Raw genomic sequence first — 16,828 nt, 5'->3', positions numbered from 1 at the left:
TCTCAAAATAACCTTTTCAAGACCTGAACATGCTCTTCTTCCGTTCTAGACTTCGCGATCATATCGTCAACATAGACTTCGATCTCCTTGTGCATCATGTCGTGAAACAAAGTCACCATAGCTCTTTGATACTTTGCTCCCGCATTCTTCAATCCGAAGGGCATTACCTTGTAACAGAATGTTCCCCATAAGGTAATGAATGTGGTTTTTCTCATGTCTCAAGGATGCATCTTTATTTGATTGTATACAGAGAATCCGTCCATGAAAGAAAACAATGAATAGCCCGCCGTGTTATCTACCAAAGTATCAATGTGAGGCAGTGGAAAGTTGTCCTTTGGACTAGCCTTGTTTAAATCCTTATAATCCACACACATTCGTACCTTTCCATCTTTTTTGGGAACAGGGACGATGTTGGCTACCCAATCCGAATACTTGACCTCTTGTAAGAAACCAGCGTCGAATTGTCTTTTGACTTCTTCTCTTATTTTCAACACAATGTCAGGTCTCATTCTCCTAAGCTTCTGTTGAACGGGTTTACAATCCTCCTTTATGGGCAGACGATGCACCACAATGTTAGTACTTAGCCCAGGCATATCTTGGTACGACCACGCGAAAACATCCTTGAACTCTCGGAGCAAATTAATGAGGTCTTGCCTTGTCTTTGCGGTGATTTCAGTTCCAATTTTCACCTCCTTTCCATCCTCTAGGCTCATTATTTCTAACGATCCCCTATGAGGTAGGATATGCTTATCCTCTTGTTCCATCATTCTTAACAAGTCCGGAGATGCATCATAATCTTCGTCATTTTCAAAGTCGTGGGATCCCTCTGAACACACTTCTTGCTCAAAAATAGGCTCCGTGTTTGAGGCAGCGTCACTCATGTCATTGATATCTGAAGACCTATGAGGGCATATCAAAGAATATACCAAGAATATAAATTTATGAATATGTTTGTGCAAAAGAATTACAAATGAAAGAATTATTTGTAAGACAATCAACCAAATGAAAATATAAAAGAAAAGAAAAAAAAAGTGACTGATCGAGATGAACGTAGACACGTATTTCATTAAAATAATGATATTTAGGCCCAATGCCTATTTCACAAAAGATTTCATATCGTTTCTAGGCCAACAAACAACAGGAATGTTTTGAGCATTACTCTGAATAAGCCCTAAAGACTACAGGGATTTCTTCAGCAGTCCAATTGTTTAGCTCGCTTCCAGGCTCATAAGGGCAGATCTCCAACAAAGCCCTCCTTTCCGTCGCTTCTATGGCGTTGGTATAAACGCTTTCCAACATTCCTCCCATGCCGCTACCGGACACTCCACATTCAGAATGAATAAATCCTCCCGACACAAAAGATGTAGATATGTGGGGAAAGGTTAAAGGCTCACACTTAGCTTCATGTCCATTCAAACGCGCCCTTCTTCTCTCTTGTCTCTTCTCTACTTCTTTCTTCTTCTGCTTCATGTCTGGCTTGTACCCTAAACCAAATCTATCAAACTTTTCCTTCGGCATTGGTGCCTCAATCCTTCCCTAAAGATATTTTCCCAATCCTTTCCCGGGTAGGGCTCCTCTTCCTACCATCAATCGCAATCCCATCTCAGTGGTCCTAGATATTTTCGGTACTGGAATTCTATTTCCCTCCGCAATAAACATCGCGTTCACAAATTCTAACGACCGAAAAGAACATTCTAGTGCCTCATCGTTGATGTCCACATAAGGTGCATCGCTAGTCATCATTGCGATAATATCCTCCTCTGCATCTATTGTTACCAACCGATCCTCCGATACCAACTTCACCTTCTGATGTAATGATGAAGGTACTGCCCCTGCTGAGTGTATCCACGGTCTCCCCAATAGACAGTTGTAGGAGGGTTTAATATCCATTACCAAGAAATCTACCTCATAAGTGACTGGGCCAATCCTTAATGGTACCTCAATTCTCCCCATAACCTCCTTTTTGTTCCATCAAATGCCCTTACTATGCTCTGGCATGCTTTCATGTGCGAACTGTCTATTGGTAATCGACTAAGAGTGGACAAATGCAATACATTTAGTGCAGATCCATTATCAACCAAGGCCCCCGGGAGTGTGTACCCTTTGCATCGGACAGTAACATGCAGGGCTTTAGTAGAACCTCTTCCTCCGGATGGTATTTCATCATCACTGAAGAAGATAAAATTGCTAGCACCAATATTGTTGATCAGCCGATCCAGCTTGTTTACCGAAATATCGTCAGCCACATATGTTTCGTTTAGCACCTTTAATAGTGCATTCCGATGTACTTCTGAGTTTAAGAGTAAAGCTAATACAGAAATGCGGGCTGGCTGTTTGTGCAGTTGCTCCACAACACTGTATTCACTGTGTTTCAAAAACTTCAAAAACTCCTTTGCCTCCTTTTCTTTTATTGGTTCATTTACCAATGGTTCAACTTCTACTGCTTTCCCTTTCCTCTGTGCTTTCTTCCAACTCTCTTCCCTGGACGACTCTACTTGAGCGTCATATCTTTTTCCATTGCGTGTGTAAGAACCTATTTCCTGATTTCTTTCTGTTTCTTTTCCCAAAATGGTCACATTACACCCGTAAATCCACGGCACCATTTTGTTATCCTTATAAGAGAAATTTGATGGTTTCTGGATTACAATTTTCGGTGTTACCTGAGCCCTAACCTCATTACCCTTAGGGCGTGAGATAATGACCACAGGATGATTTATTTTTGGAGCCTTTGTTCCCCACTCTGTCGCGCATATGCTCCTCATTTCTTTCGCATCTCCTTGTTATCCATCATGCTTTGAACCAAAGCCTTAAATCCTTCACATTCTTGGATTTCGTGCCCTGTTTTATGGTGAAATTCACAATAATTTCCCGTCTCATGCCCTTCCTCAGAATCTGAAATAACCAAACCTCTTTTCGCCATTTCTTTCCAGACCCGTTTCAATGGAGTTTTTACTTCAGCAATGTCAGTCTTGACTTCTTCTCCCGTACCTTCGCTAACCATATTCACCCCTTTATCTGCGTGATTAGGTAACGGATTCTTTGCATTAGGTGAGTCGTCAAGTTTGACGATACCTAAATTGATAAGTCCTTCTACTACCTTCTTGAAGGCAGTACAATTTTCTATCGAGTGCCCAGAAATTCCCGCATGATAATCACATTGCGCGTTCATATCATACCATTTTGGATACGGGGGTTGTAGAGGACTCAAGTAACGAGGAGCAACAACATGTGCATCGAATAAAGTCTGATACAACTCCTTGTATGACATCGGGATTGGCGTGAATTGGGGCTTTTCAGTAGTTTGCCTAGCTCCCGACTCTTGGCTTGATGATGCCTGTTGATTAGCAACCACTTTCTTTGGTTGATTCACGGTAATTGACCTACCATAAGCATTCACATTATTCACTTCATTTTCTCTTTTCCTCAGGGGTGCCCTCCTATTATTTTCTCCTCCATCTATTTTTCCACTTTTAATGGCATGCTTAATCATTTCACCATTCATGATTATATCCGAGAAATTTTTTGAAGCGCTTCCCAACATGTGAGTGATGAACGGGGCTTTCAAAGTATTAATAAAAAGCGTCGTCATCTCTTTTTCCAAAAGCGGTGGTTGCACCTGAACCGCCACCTCTCGCCACCTCTGCGCATATTGTCTGAAGCTTTCGTTCGATTTCTTCTCTAAATTTTGCAGAGTTATCCTGTCAGGCATCATTTCTGAGACATGATTGTATTGTTTTAGGAAAGCCTGTGCTAAATCCCTCCAAGTAGCAATTTTAGCTCGGCTCAGCTAATTGTACCACTTTGACGCCGCTCCCGTAAGACTTTCCTGAAAGCAATGTATTAATAATTGATCATTATTAATATGCCCCGTCATTCTTCTACAAAACATAGTAATATGGGATCCTGGGCAACTAGTCTCGTTGTATTTCTCAAATTCCGGCATCTTAAATTTGTAAGGGAGCACCAAGTCCGGAACCAAGCTCAGATCCTTTGCATCTATTCCATAGCTTTCGATGCTTTCTATTGCCCTAAACTTCTCTTCTATCCATTTCCATTTCTCCTCAAATTGTTTTGGCAATTCCTCCTTCGCCTTGTCCTTTTCAACCATCTCGTCAAGATCTAGGACAGCAATATTATTCGGGCTATCACCGGGATTAAAGCCCGCTCCAGGTTGAAAATTCATTGGGATTGAAGCATCGCCTTGGAACTGCTGGGGCCTAACCGACACAGAGGGTCTCCGCGGATGCAGCTCAGTCTGTACTTGAGCATGCGGAGGCGTGAAACCTGGAGGATAAAGTGGTTCACCATTGTTTTCTTCTTCACTAACAATCACAGGACCTTTACCCTTATCTACTCCCTTCAATAATTGCGTCATCTTAGCCACCAGATCATTTTGGGACTCCTCCATCTTTTGCACCATGTCACGCTGAATCTTTTCTATTTGCTCTTTCATTTACGCCTGCAACTGGTCTTGCATTTCTTTTTGAAGTCGCTCTAGCTTCTCCAACCTTTGGTCCATAATTTTTGTCTTAGCTCGGGTGCCGTAACTTTGTTGGTTTTCCAGGTTAACTGAAATGATTTTATTCGATTAGGTTTTTAATGGTCATTAATGCATGTGATGTGATGCAATGCATGAAAAGAATGCAAAGAAAAAAGAGGCACTGATTCTAATTCAACTTCATTAGAAAACTTTACTAGATAAAGAGTTTCTTTACATAAAATAGACTACATATATGGCTTTGCCCTCACACTCAAAGCCTTAACCTTTCTAAGAAGCCAAGCTAATTCTCGGCCCCTGTCCGACTCTGACTCATACTTCAAACTTAATAGATCAGCCTGAACTGCTAGAGTTTGCAGATGATCAGCTACTTCGCGCACTTGAGTCACCGCCTCTCCCATAATATAATCTCTTTCTCCAATCTGCTCTTATGACCGACGGAAATATCTTTGCCACTGCTCATTACTTTCTTCTAGAAGCTCTATCCGGATTTCACTATTTTGCAATGCATTCTCTAGCCCTCCTATTTGTCTTTTTAATTCTTCAATTTTGTCTAAGCTCGCCCTTAATTCAACCGTAGCATTACGATTACAGTACTGGTGAAGCGATCTTTCTAGTTCAGTTATCCGGACCTTCAACTCCGTCTTCTCGTCTTGGCAAACTAGTAGACTCTTTCCCAAGGCGACTTCTCGAGCCCGAGTATCCTGAAATTTCTTTTCCCATTGATTAGCTTTCATCTTTTCCTCCTGAATTTCTTGTCGCCATTGTTCTGGCGTTTTACCCAAGCCAGCAGCTCTTACCGACCTACGCAACTTCTTGTAATCTGTCTTCAGGCTGTCCAAATCTTCTTCTGCTTTGTTCTTTCCTTTTCTCAATTTATCGGCCTCTAACCTTTGAATGTCCACATCCAGTCCTAACTGCATTTTTTCTTCCTCTAGTTGTTCTATTTTCTTCCCCAATTCTAAACTCCTTTTTTCAAATTCTTGTTTGATGATTTCTATCTCAGAAGGCAAAACTTGTAAGTGTTCCTCTAAAGATTGAGCAGTTTCTGAATTTGACGCCGGGATGTTGTCGTTGATCCTTTGATCACGCCACTGACCATACTCGGGGGTAATTGTCGGACCCACGGCTAAGATCTTCATTCGACGAGTCTGGTTCCAGGCACTAGATATTTCTCGAACCTTCTTCTTGTAATTGTCCTCCCTATAGGAAAAATCACTATAAGCCAACCCCTGCGTTGCTGGTATGAATTATCGTGATCTATACTGTCTTGATACGAGTAGAGGAGCATATCCGATAGCTCCCCATATCCCGAGCAGCGGAACCCAGTCAAAATCTCCACATCGGTACAATATCTCATCAGGAATTAACCAAGGAGCCCTCCATTCAATATCTTCATCCTGGAGATTCTGGAGTATCTCTATCCATTTTTCTTCTGAAATATCATCCCGTCTTAGCGTGGCCACCAATTCTCCTAGAGGGGAGTAGCTATCGGAGAATACCCGATAAGAGACCTTTTCGACTTTCCAGAAGTGGCTATGGAACCATGCCAATAAGAGCTGCGCACATCCAATAAACCTTTCCTCCCCTACTTTTCGACACGTATTCAAGGATCTAAAAGTTTCAGCGAGTATTGCCGGAACCGGTGTAACCCCTTTACTAAGCCGATCAAACAAATCAGATACAGCCTCGTCTATGTGTCCTAAAGCTTTGGGGAAAACCACTAGTTCATAGATACCTAAAGCGAAGACATCGACCCTTTTCTTTAAGTCAGGATGTACAAGCACCAAATCTCGCAAACTTTTCCAATGAACACATTTACTGTCGCCCTTCTGTTGGATCCGGGCAGCGACCCACTGCTCGCTCATCCCAGTGATGTTCATTAATTTCTTTAACAACGGAGGGACACAAGCAGCTCTGGAATAAGCCTTGTCGACTTGAATCTTTGGGCACCGAAGCAAGGTCGTATACTCCTCCACAGTAGGCGTCAAATCTACCTTCCCAAAAGTGAAACAACTGTAGGCAGGATTCCAAAACTGAGCAATGGCTCGGAATAAATACTTGTCCACTTTGACACTAAGCAGATAAGGTAGGTCACCGTAGTTACAATAGAACAGCTACTTGGCCTCGACATCCCATTGATCCCAGACTTCTTTCATTTCTCGAAGGTCATTCTGGATTACACTGATACGGGTAAGATCCCACAATTCTGACATGTACCCTTCGGTAAGACTATCGCCTTTCTCCCGTTGTGTCGTTTCAGCCCATATTCGCACAGCCGCATTATCCTCTACTTTATCAACAAACCCCTTTTCCATGATAAGCTTTCTACCAAGAAACTGAGCGTAAATCGACACCTCTTTTAGAATGAAGATGCCATGCAATCACAAACAAAGTAAATTAGCATTAAACACAGAATAAGATTTAAAATAAGCGACAAATAAATACAACATTCATTTAGGTAAGCACTAAAAATTTAGAGTAGCTCTACCTAGGTCGGTTCCTATGGCTCATTACATGTGGTTTGGTTCTAAAGTAGGGTACCTGAACCAGCAAATTCCTCGATCCTCACCCATTATAGGCTCATACGGACCAAGTTCGATTCAGGGGGATACATTTTCCTATGGCCATGCGGAGATGAAAATCTCACGAAGACATAGGTACGGATATATCCCGAAAGCGATTCACTATCCCATGCGGAGGTGAAAACCTCACGAAGGCGTAGCTTTTCACTCCCACCTAAAAAGGTGTGACCAACGGTCATGCAATGCAATGCGAAAAGATACCAAAATTTAAACAAACAGAGCAATTATAAACCCCAATGATGATGATTATGATAAAGACAGATAAAATGCGATGAAAGGATCGTAATTTTAAACCGAATTTTCAATTTTTGACAAAAGACAAAAAATAATCACCACGTGGCTTGACCCTCTTATCGGTGTCCCCAGCGGAGTCGCCAAGCTGTTGACACCATTTTTTTGATTGAAAAACGGAGTCGACTTGGGTTTGAGAAATGAAAACAAAAACGGGAGTCGCCACCAATCCTTTTTTGATAAGGTGTGATCGGATCACCTTGAAAAGTGGTTGTTTTTAATAAACGATTTAATTTTATTAAAACAACGGTTTTGGTCCACGAAATTCAGAAAAATGGGTTCGGGAGTTGGTTACGCACGAGGAAGGATTAGCACCCTCGATACGCCCAAAATTGGTACCTAGTTGATCACTTAATGTCTTAATGTCGAAAATTGAGAACTTTGAAGAATTTAAAAATACGATCCTTGTATTGAAATGTTAAAAATTTTGGGAAAAAGGGACACGTTCCACGTTAATCGAGAAAGAAAGCATCATATCTAGTGAGTTAGGACACAATGTCTCGAATTCCCGATACGCGGATGAATGGCAAAATTTACTTATTTAAAAGATGTTTAATTATCTCGGGTTTAGAAAAGGGACCATGCCCAGTAAGTTAGGACACGATCTTTTTTTAATTCCCGGGATTGTTTAAAAACTTGAGTTTGAAAAGATTCGTATATTTAGATTTATTGTGAAAATCGAAACCCAGTAAGTTAGGGTACGATCTTCTCGAATCTAAACACGAAGTGCCATTTTTTAAAACAAATTTTGTTATATTGGGTGAAATAAAAACACGAAGTCGTAGTAAAAATGTGAAAGCAAATTACATTATTATGCATGGCAAAACTATGATGAATACAAAAGTATAAAAATAATAAGGGCAATAATAATAAAATAAAATAAAGAAAAAGAACAAATCGATAACATTCGAAATAATAAACCATAACATAAAATGCGCAAATGCGTATAAATATTATATAAATATATATAATATATACATATAAAAAAATGTGCATGTGAGATATATAAAAAATAAAATAAGATAAATATATATATATGTATAGATATAAAAGAAGCCGTATAAAAAACATATAAATATGTATACGTATATTCGTGAGGAAAAATGGAAAGTATATAGATATACATATATAAAAGAAAAAAGTATTTATGCATATATTAAATAAGTTAGAAACAAATACATATACATATATGTATATACATATATAAGCAAATATATAATAATATTAATATAATATGACACATATTTAAAATTACATAAGCAAATATAAATGAAAATATATAATGAGAATAATAATGATATATAATAATAATAATAATAATATAAAATTGCTAAAATATGGGCTAAATCGAAATAAAAAAAAAAGAAACTGGGCGAATTCAAAATAAAAGGGACTAAATTACAAAGCGCGCCAAAAGCGAAGGGATCAAATGGGCAAATAACCCAACCGCCTCAAAACGCAACGCAGCAGTGGGCCAAATTGAGAGAAAAACAGAACTTTATGGGCAAATTGCAAAAGTGCAGAAAACTTCCCTGAAAGTGCCACAAAATCGGAGGGACCCATTGCGCAAATAACCCAAAAGTCAGAAACACGCGGATCCTCCCCTCGGGTCGGGTCACCGCGCGGGTCAAGGGCCTCAAAACGGCATCGTTTCGTGACCTCTATTTAAAACAAATTTTTTTTGAAACATTTCATTTCTTTCAGTTTTCAGAAAAAAAAAAGCCACCCCCCTTTTTCTCTCAAATCTCCGGCCAGGATTCGGCCATGGGTTCCGGCGGTCTCTGCCGTAGCGCCACCGTGTGTGGCGGCCGAAGGCCCAAAATCGGGCCTTTTTAGTCCCTTTTTGAAGCCTATTGCTCCTAGGCCACGGATCTGGGGTTGAAGTTCGTAAAAAGGGGGAGCCAAAGACTCGAAAATGGGCCAAAACCCCTCGCCTTCTCCTCCTCCGGCACGGCGTAGGTATGACCTTTTTTAACTCCTTTTTTACTATATTTATTTTATGTGTGCGTATGAAGAGAAAAGAGAACAAAATAAATAAATAAAAACTTCAAAACTTGAGAAGGAAAAGACCTTGAATCTGCCTCCCTTTTTTATTTTTCGATTGAATCCCTTATTTTTTGATACAAGAGTTGCCAGGGAATCCCCCTTACAAAATAGTTTCAGTGGCTTAATATAGCCTTCTACAATTTTCTATTATTTTTTGTTTTCTGTCTTTTCTTCTTTGTTTTTGCAGGTGCAAGTGGCATGGGAGCGGCGGAGCAGGTGGAGCAAGTGAGCGGTGATGGGACGTGCGGCAGCCAGCAAGTGGACGACCCTAGGTGCGACGCTCCTAGGGTTAGGGTTTCCTACTTATTCTTTTTTTTTATCTTATTAATGTTTTGGGCTATTTGGGCTGTGGGTTAGTTTGGGCTGTTAATTTGGTTTTGTTTAGGGTCTGTTTTAGTAATAAGTTGGGCAAAATTGGGCTTTGTACAATCACCCAACTATGGAATTCATTTTTTATGTTTATTCACTTAACTTTAAAAGTTATAAAATGGTCACTCAACTATTCGATTTTGTCTTTGTTTGATCACCCAACTATCTTAAATTTTTGGATATTTCTATTTTTATATTAGCCAATTACTAACTAAAAAAAAATTTAATAACAATTGAATAATTATTTTATAACTTTTCACTAAAAAACTGTAATTTTGTAAACTCTATAATAGTTTATCCATAATATATTCACTTGTTGCCGACCACATCGTGATGGACTGTAGTAACATTAAAAATGATGAACTATAAAATATGAGTACCTTTGTTTGTACTATATATTATATATTGTGGTCACATTTCTTTTTCTTTTTTTGAAAATGCATTGTAACATGTGCGGTATATTATTTCTTTAAGGAAATGTGCAGTATATTATCAAATATGTAATATTGAGAGTTTCATTTGTTTATTCATTTATAAAGTGTAATTTATATAATATGTTAAACAAAAATATATATTAATGTGAGTTTTTCTAATTTGTCTTGTCCCATCATGATTGAATAAGAATAGATGAGAGACTCGTGAGATTAACATAAACGGATAGGTATGGTTATATTTTTAGAGACGAACTCTTAAGTAAATATGAAGCGCATGGTATATATAAAAGCACAAATTTAAAAAATATATTAAATAGGTGAAGATATTTTTTTTCATTCACATTACTAAATTTACGTCGAAAACAATTATAATTTATTTTGACATCTAGTGGTAATAATTTTAAAAAGAAAAGAAAAACACTAGTGGTGCTACTTCATGAGTTATAATTTACATTTAGTGGAGCTACTTTAAGAATTATAATTTACATTTAGTGGTGCTAATTTTAAAAAGAAAAGAAAATCAGTAGTGGTGCTACTTTAAGAATTATAATTTACATCTCGTGGTGCTACTTAACCCTGCTTTTGTTTCTTTAAAACCTGTTTTTCTTCTGTAACCCAATCTAAATCTTCATTCATTTCCCCCAAACAAAATAACAACGAAAATGGAATTTCAATTAGCGCATTACTTCATCCTCCTGCTCCTCTTCCTGTTATGCCCAATTTTACAAGCAGCAGAATTTCAAGAACGTGCCTGTGGTAAAGAAGTATGTGGAAATATTACAATTCCTTCCCCTTTTGGAATCCATAGCAACTGCTATACATGAATAGACTTATTTTAAATATAATTACATGAATAGACTTATTTTTGGAAAATTTACAGGAATACGCAGATTTTAAGAAAATGCTTCTAGTTGGAAGCATTTTTAGGTGATTTGCAACAGCTTAGACAAATAGGGCGTTCTTACGCAACAGTTTAGTCAAAGGAGCTGAAATTAAAGAGAACCCCTTGACAAATCTCCGATAATAACCCACAAGCCCAAGAAAACTGTAGATCTTAGAAACATTCCTAGACTGTTTCCACTCAAGCACAGCCTCAATTTTCCTAGGACCAACTCGGATCCCCTTCGCAGAAACCACATGCCCCAGAAAAGTCACCTCCTTCAACCAGAATTCACATTTGCTCAACTTAGCGTAGAGCTGTTTCTTCCAAAGTATTTGAAGAACTACTCTAAGATGCTCATCATGATCATCTCCAGTCTTAGAGTATACCAGAATGTCATCTATGAAGACCACAATGAACTGATCCAAGTACAGTTGAAAAACTCATTCCTAAGATCCATGAATGCAATCGGAGCATTCATCAAACCAAAAGGAATGACTAGGAACTCATAGTTCCCATAACGAGTCCTAAAAGCAGTCTTTTGAATGTCGACCTCCTTAACCTTGAGCTGATGGTACCCAGAACGGATATCTATCTTGGAAAACACAAAAGCCCCACGAAATTGATCAAACAAATCGTCAATTCTCATAAGTGAGTACCTATTCTTTACCATTAACTTATTCAACTATCAGTAGTCGATACACATAATCATAATATCATCATTCTTCTTTACAATTAAACTAGTGCCCTCAATAAGACATATTGAGACGGATAAACCTTCGATCAAGGAGTTCCTAAAGCTGAGCTTTTAACTCTATAAGCTCTTTCGGTGCCATACGATAAGGAGTGATGGACACCGAAGCTATACCCGATAGAAGCTCAATACCAAACTCGACCTCCTGATCCGGAGGCAAATTCGGTAACCCTCAGGAAAAACATTCGAAAACTCTTTAACCATTCAAATGTCCCTAATCGATGAACCCACAGAAGCTAAGTCAGTCACAAAAGCCAAATATGCTTCACACCCTTTTCAAACCAACTTTTTGACCACAAGAGCAGAGATCATATTGGACAAGTAATCCCGATGGTCATCGATCATAACCACCTCCACATCATTCTCTGATCTCGAAACTACCTGATGCTCCACGAGCTAGTCTATTCCCAGAATCAAATCGAATTCCTCAAATGGTAGCTCCATCATATTAGCTGGAAACACAACCCCTTGAGTTTCCAAAATACGTTCCTATACAATTTATTAACAATAACTAATTGACCCAATGAACTTAGTACAATAATTTCTCCGAAAGTGTTCTTAACAAAAATCCCTAAGTTTACAGAAACAGAGCTAGCTACGTAGGAATATGTTGACCCTATATCTATCAATGCAAAATTAGGGGCAATATGAATAAAAAATATACCGGTAATAACATAAGCAACGTCTCTGTCCTTACGACGTCTAGTAGCATAAACCAATACAGGCTACCTCGACTCAGTCTAATTAGCACTTCTATCCATTGCTCTCTAACCTCCACCCATACCGTTACCACCCTTGGCCGAACCATGGCCCTGAGGAGACTGTTGAACTTCCCGTTGAGGCTGCACAAATCCCGGAGCTGGATCTTACATTTGATTAGAATGCTATCGGCAATCCCTGATACGGTGCTTTATCAACCCACATCATAGACATGCTCCTAACCTCCTCTAAAATTCATCCGGATGGCATCTACCACAGTCCCTACACGGCTGAGCCACAGTAGGAGTAACTGGAACCCCAATCCTTGAAGGCCCATCAGATCTAGCCCGTTTCTTAGGCTTCTGAGCAGAACTAGAGGGCTCTGAATCCCTCTTATTCTTAACCCTTTCACGCTCCCTATTTTCGCGCTCAACGCACTTAACCTCCTCAGTGATCTTCACATTATCCACTAAGACGACAAAGTTTTGCTTCTTTTGTGGAACTATCAAAACCCTCAGATTACCCCTTAATCCTTCTTTGAAGCGAATAAACTTCATACTCAGTTGACACCATCCAACGAGCATAACGACTAAGTCTAAAAAATTTGGCCTAATGTTCAACCACAGTCCTATCCCCCTGGTAAGGTTCATAAACTTACATCTACGAGCATCCACATAACTCGCCCCTACATATTTACTGTAGAAGGTACTCTTAAACAGATCCCAAGTTATCCAATCTGGCTGAGTACCTTTCTCAGCCATTAACCACCACTGATATGCGTCATTGTGAAGTAGAGATACTGCACCCTTTAACTTTTGCTTGAGGGTGCAGTCAATGTCATTCATAATTATCTCTGTGGCCTCTATCCAATACTCGACCACCGTAGGGACGACTTTAGTAACACCTCTAAACAACTCAGCGCCATTGGACTAGAGTCATTCAGTGACTGACCCACAGCTTTCAAATCCTGAATAAGGCTCAGCGACCCTCTCTAAAACCCTCAACATGGCCTGAGATAATGCGCCGTCCTCAGCCGAGCGACTTTGAGACCCGGTTTCAACAGTAGGTATAGCCGGCGTCTTACTCGTATCTAAATTGGGAATATTACCCATCGAGGACGACTCAGTTGTGCCCCTCTACGGTGTTCGCCACACCCACAGGTACTGCATTCACGTGATCCACGAGTGTTCATCATTTTTATAGAGTATCTATATTCTGAAGTTTTATATATTAGTCCCTGTAACATCTTAGAATTTAGGGTTTAAAGTTTTGAGGTTTGTTGTTAGGGTAAATGAGTAGGTTGAGCAATTGGGTTTATTGTCGCCTTTTAATATCAGAATGAGCCTACTGGTTCGGAGGTTGAGTGTGTGTTAGTTTACTTTTGGGTCCCAAGTTCGAGTCCTCATGTGTGCTTTGAAGAATTAATTTTATTCTAGTTTTACTTTTTTTTGTTTTAAATGCTAAATTAGTTGTTTTTATTTTTATTTAATTTTTAATCTAAAAAAGGAAGTTATCTCTCAAAATCTTTTTCCCACGTTACTCTTCTCTCTTCTCCCCCTCTTACACGTGAATTCTCTTTTCGTTCCTTCTCCATTCTTACTTTCATTTTTGGTATATTTGAACCATTGCACTTTTGTTCTTCAAATTAATTTTAGGTTTATTATCGTCATTGTTGATTGACTGTCCTTATGTGTTTCATTTAATTAGATGTGAATCGGGTAAGTGTTATGTTGTTTAATTACTTCGTTCTAAGTTTTAGGTTATTCTTAGCCGATTTGTTTGTACTGTTTTGGTTATTGCTTATAAATTAGCATATTGGCTTATGCGATTTCAAAATTGGTGGATTAGGAGCAAATCGATCAGTTCGTGACACTCGGGGTTCCGCTTTAAAATGTGTTTTTGAACCATTAGTGATTAGGGATGGCGTTGCTATTGTGAAACTATGATTTTATCCTATTTTGGAGTGGATTTGTGACTACACGGGTGGCTACACGGGTGTATGTCACACACGGTAGTCCACACGATCGTGTGACTTCACGAATTAGAGATTTTAGACTTTTTTTTAGTGTCACACGGTCGTGTGGCTATTATTTGGATTTTTGTCAATTTTTACACAGGCATATACCTTGGACACACGACCGTGTCCCTTAGCCACACAGGTGCGTGAGTTTGTACACGTTCGTGTCTACTCTGTTCCTTAAATTGGCACTCTTGGACAATAAGTTACACGGGCTACTCATACGGCCATGCAGCTCGAACACATGGTCGTGTGTCTCCTTCACACGGTCGTGTGTTTCTTCCAATGGATGTGTGCCTCTTTCGCATGGCCATGTTGTTCTTCAGATTGCCTTGACTCTTCCACATGGTCGGGGTATACTACTATGTGGTACTATTTCGTAGATTTTTGTTCTGAGTCATAAACGGTCTCATTTTATGTTTTTGTGTAATCTGACCCTTGGTTAAGCCTTGATAAGTGTGTTTATGACTCGTTCAAGTTTGGGTTTGTGTATTTGTGGGTTATAACTTAATTGTTCATTTATGTAATGAATAAATTTGAGTTTATTGTTGCTATCATAACTTAGTATTGGAATGCAAGTATAACCAACTCTGAATTTGTTCAACTGGAAATGTGAATGTTAGTTTCTGTAAGTTTGTTTGTGTAATGTGTGCAATACTACATTAGCATGAAAATTTTGGGATTTGCTTATGGAAAGATAGAAGACTGATTTGGCAATTTAACTGCAATACTTCTGTACAACGGTTTACCACACAACTTTACATATGTCAGCTCAGTTGCATATTATTATTTGAGTGACTCAGTTCCACATATAGGGTGTGGAAGGTGGACGGGCCTACTACGGTCCAATATGGTGTACAGGATGGCTGGGTCCAACATGTCCCTATTGTGGTGTGCAGGGGGGACGAAATGGTGTTCGGATGGTTGGGGTGGGTTTTTGACTCATTACATTCGTTATGCATCTGAATATATATCTGATTATGTGAGCATTGGGATATTGGTGATATCGTTAATTTAATATAATAAGTGTGTTAATTAATATGTGTTTTGGTATGCTTTGAATACATTTTTGTATACTGGATTACCGCTTTGAGATTTCCGTAAGTAATTTATATATATACTTGTCTGGAATATTTATTGTGTCACTCCGTCTTTTGTCATCTGTTTTATTTTTCGGGTTCATACTGAGCTCACGTAGCTTACCTCATTGTAGTGTTCTTCCTTTCAGGTGCTTTTCATGTTCGAAAGTTGGACTCGGCATGCCAGAGGTCTCGTGATGATAAGTGTTTGGTTTGGTTTAAATGATGCTACTTAAATTTCAGTCGTTATTTTCAAATGGTTTGTAGGAAAGATTATAAAAATTGTGGTATGGGGTTGAGTTTGGATTTTCGATCAACTAGATGTTACGGTTTTAAACAATTTATAAGTTTCGTTATATCACAGGTTTTGAATTATGGTTTGTGATTGACAAAATTTGATGCTTTTGGAACTATCAAGGAATTCCATTTGGTTTATTTCCGACTTGCGTTTAATGCCAATTAAACTTTGTTTCAAAATTTAACTAAGTGTTAACTAACTTTCTAAAAATTATGGCAAGATAGTTTAGCAAAGGATTTTCTATGTTTATAATAGAGTTTTTATTTTCGCCACTTTAGGTGGCCAATGTAACCTCCGAGATTCGGTCTAAACTTTTAGGTCAGGTTTTAGAGTGTTACAGTTCAAGTATTTATTAGCAGATATTTTATGCCTCAAATAATTATTAGAAGAAATCTCAGAAATGTTTCAGTCTCTATCTTAATATGGTTTTAATCGTTTCAGAGTTTCCTAAACTAAAGTATTTTTGAGTGAGGAGTACTTATAGAATCGGTTCCAAAGACTCGGTATTTCACAAAATTCCTTTTCAGATTCATACAAAAATAAACTATATTTAAAAAAATGGTTTTCTCGAAAACAATTTTGAACCCAAAATTTCACAGCCAGAGTTTTGCAACCTGGCTTTAATACTACTAAATGTAACATTTCAAACCCGACCTAGATGTTATGACTAAATCTGAGAATGCTACGTAAAAGAAATAGTTGTAAATCTAGTTCCCGATTATTTTGGAAATCATCATAAACTTTTGTTACTTAAGAACCCATTTTATAGGAAAACATATTTAATTTAACAATTAAATTGGGAACGTTGGTTTTTTATATTTGCTAAATAAAAAGAATACTTTGCAAATTCTTAAAACATTAAATTTTTAAGAAACTCA

The 16,828-nt window shown here is 38.5% G+C and overlaps 1 protein-coding gene across 1 annotated transcript; it reads right to left on the bottom strand.

Moving 5' to 3' along the window:
* Window positions 1–10,897: 10,897 nt before the first annotated feature.
* On the bottom strand, window positions 10,898–13,668 carry LOC107892401 (uncharacterized). Its single transcript, XM_041100153.1, has 6 exons — window positions 13,508–13,668; window positions 12,831–13,462; window positions 12,630–12,722; window positions 11,590–11,694; window positions 11,256–11,503; window positions 10,898–10,930 (listed from the first exon to the last, which is right to left on the bottom strand). Exons 1-6 carry the CDS (start codon window positions 13,666–13,668, stop codon window positions 10,898–10,900), a joined length of 1,272 nt encoding a protein of 423 aa, XP_040956087.1.
* Between the last annotated feature and the right edge of the window lie 3,160 nt (window positions 13,669–16,828).

The sequence above is a fragment of the Gossypium hirsutum genome, chromosome D09 (assembly GCF_007990345.1).
Source record: "Gossypium hirsutum isolate 1008001.06 chromosome D09, Gossypium_hirsutum_v2.1, whole genome shotgun sequence".
In the NCBI taxonomy this organism is placed as follows: Eukaryota; Viridiplantae; Streptophyta; class Magnoliopsida; order Malvales; family Malvaceae; genus Gossypium; species Gossypium hirsutum.
Note: the sequence above shows the minus strand (reverse complement) of the source record. Positions and strands in the feature narration are given on the sequence as shown.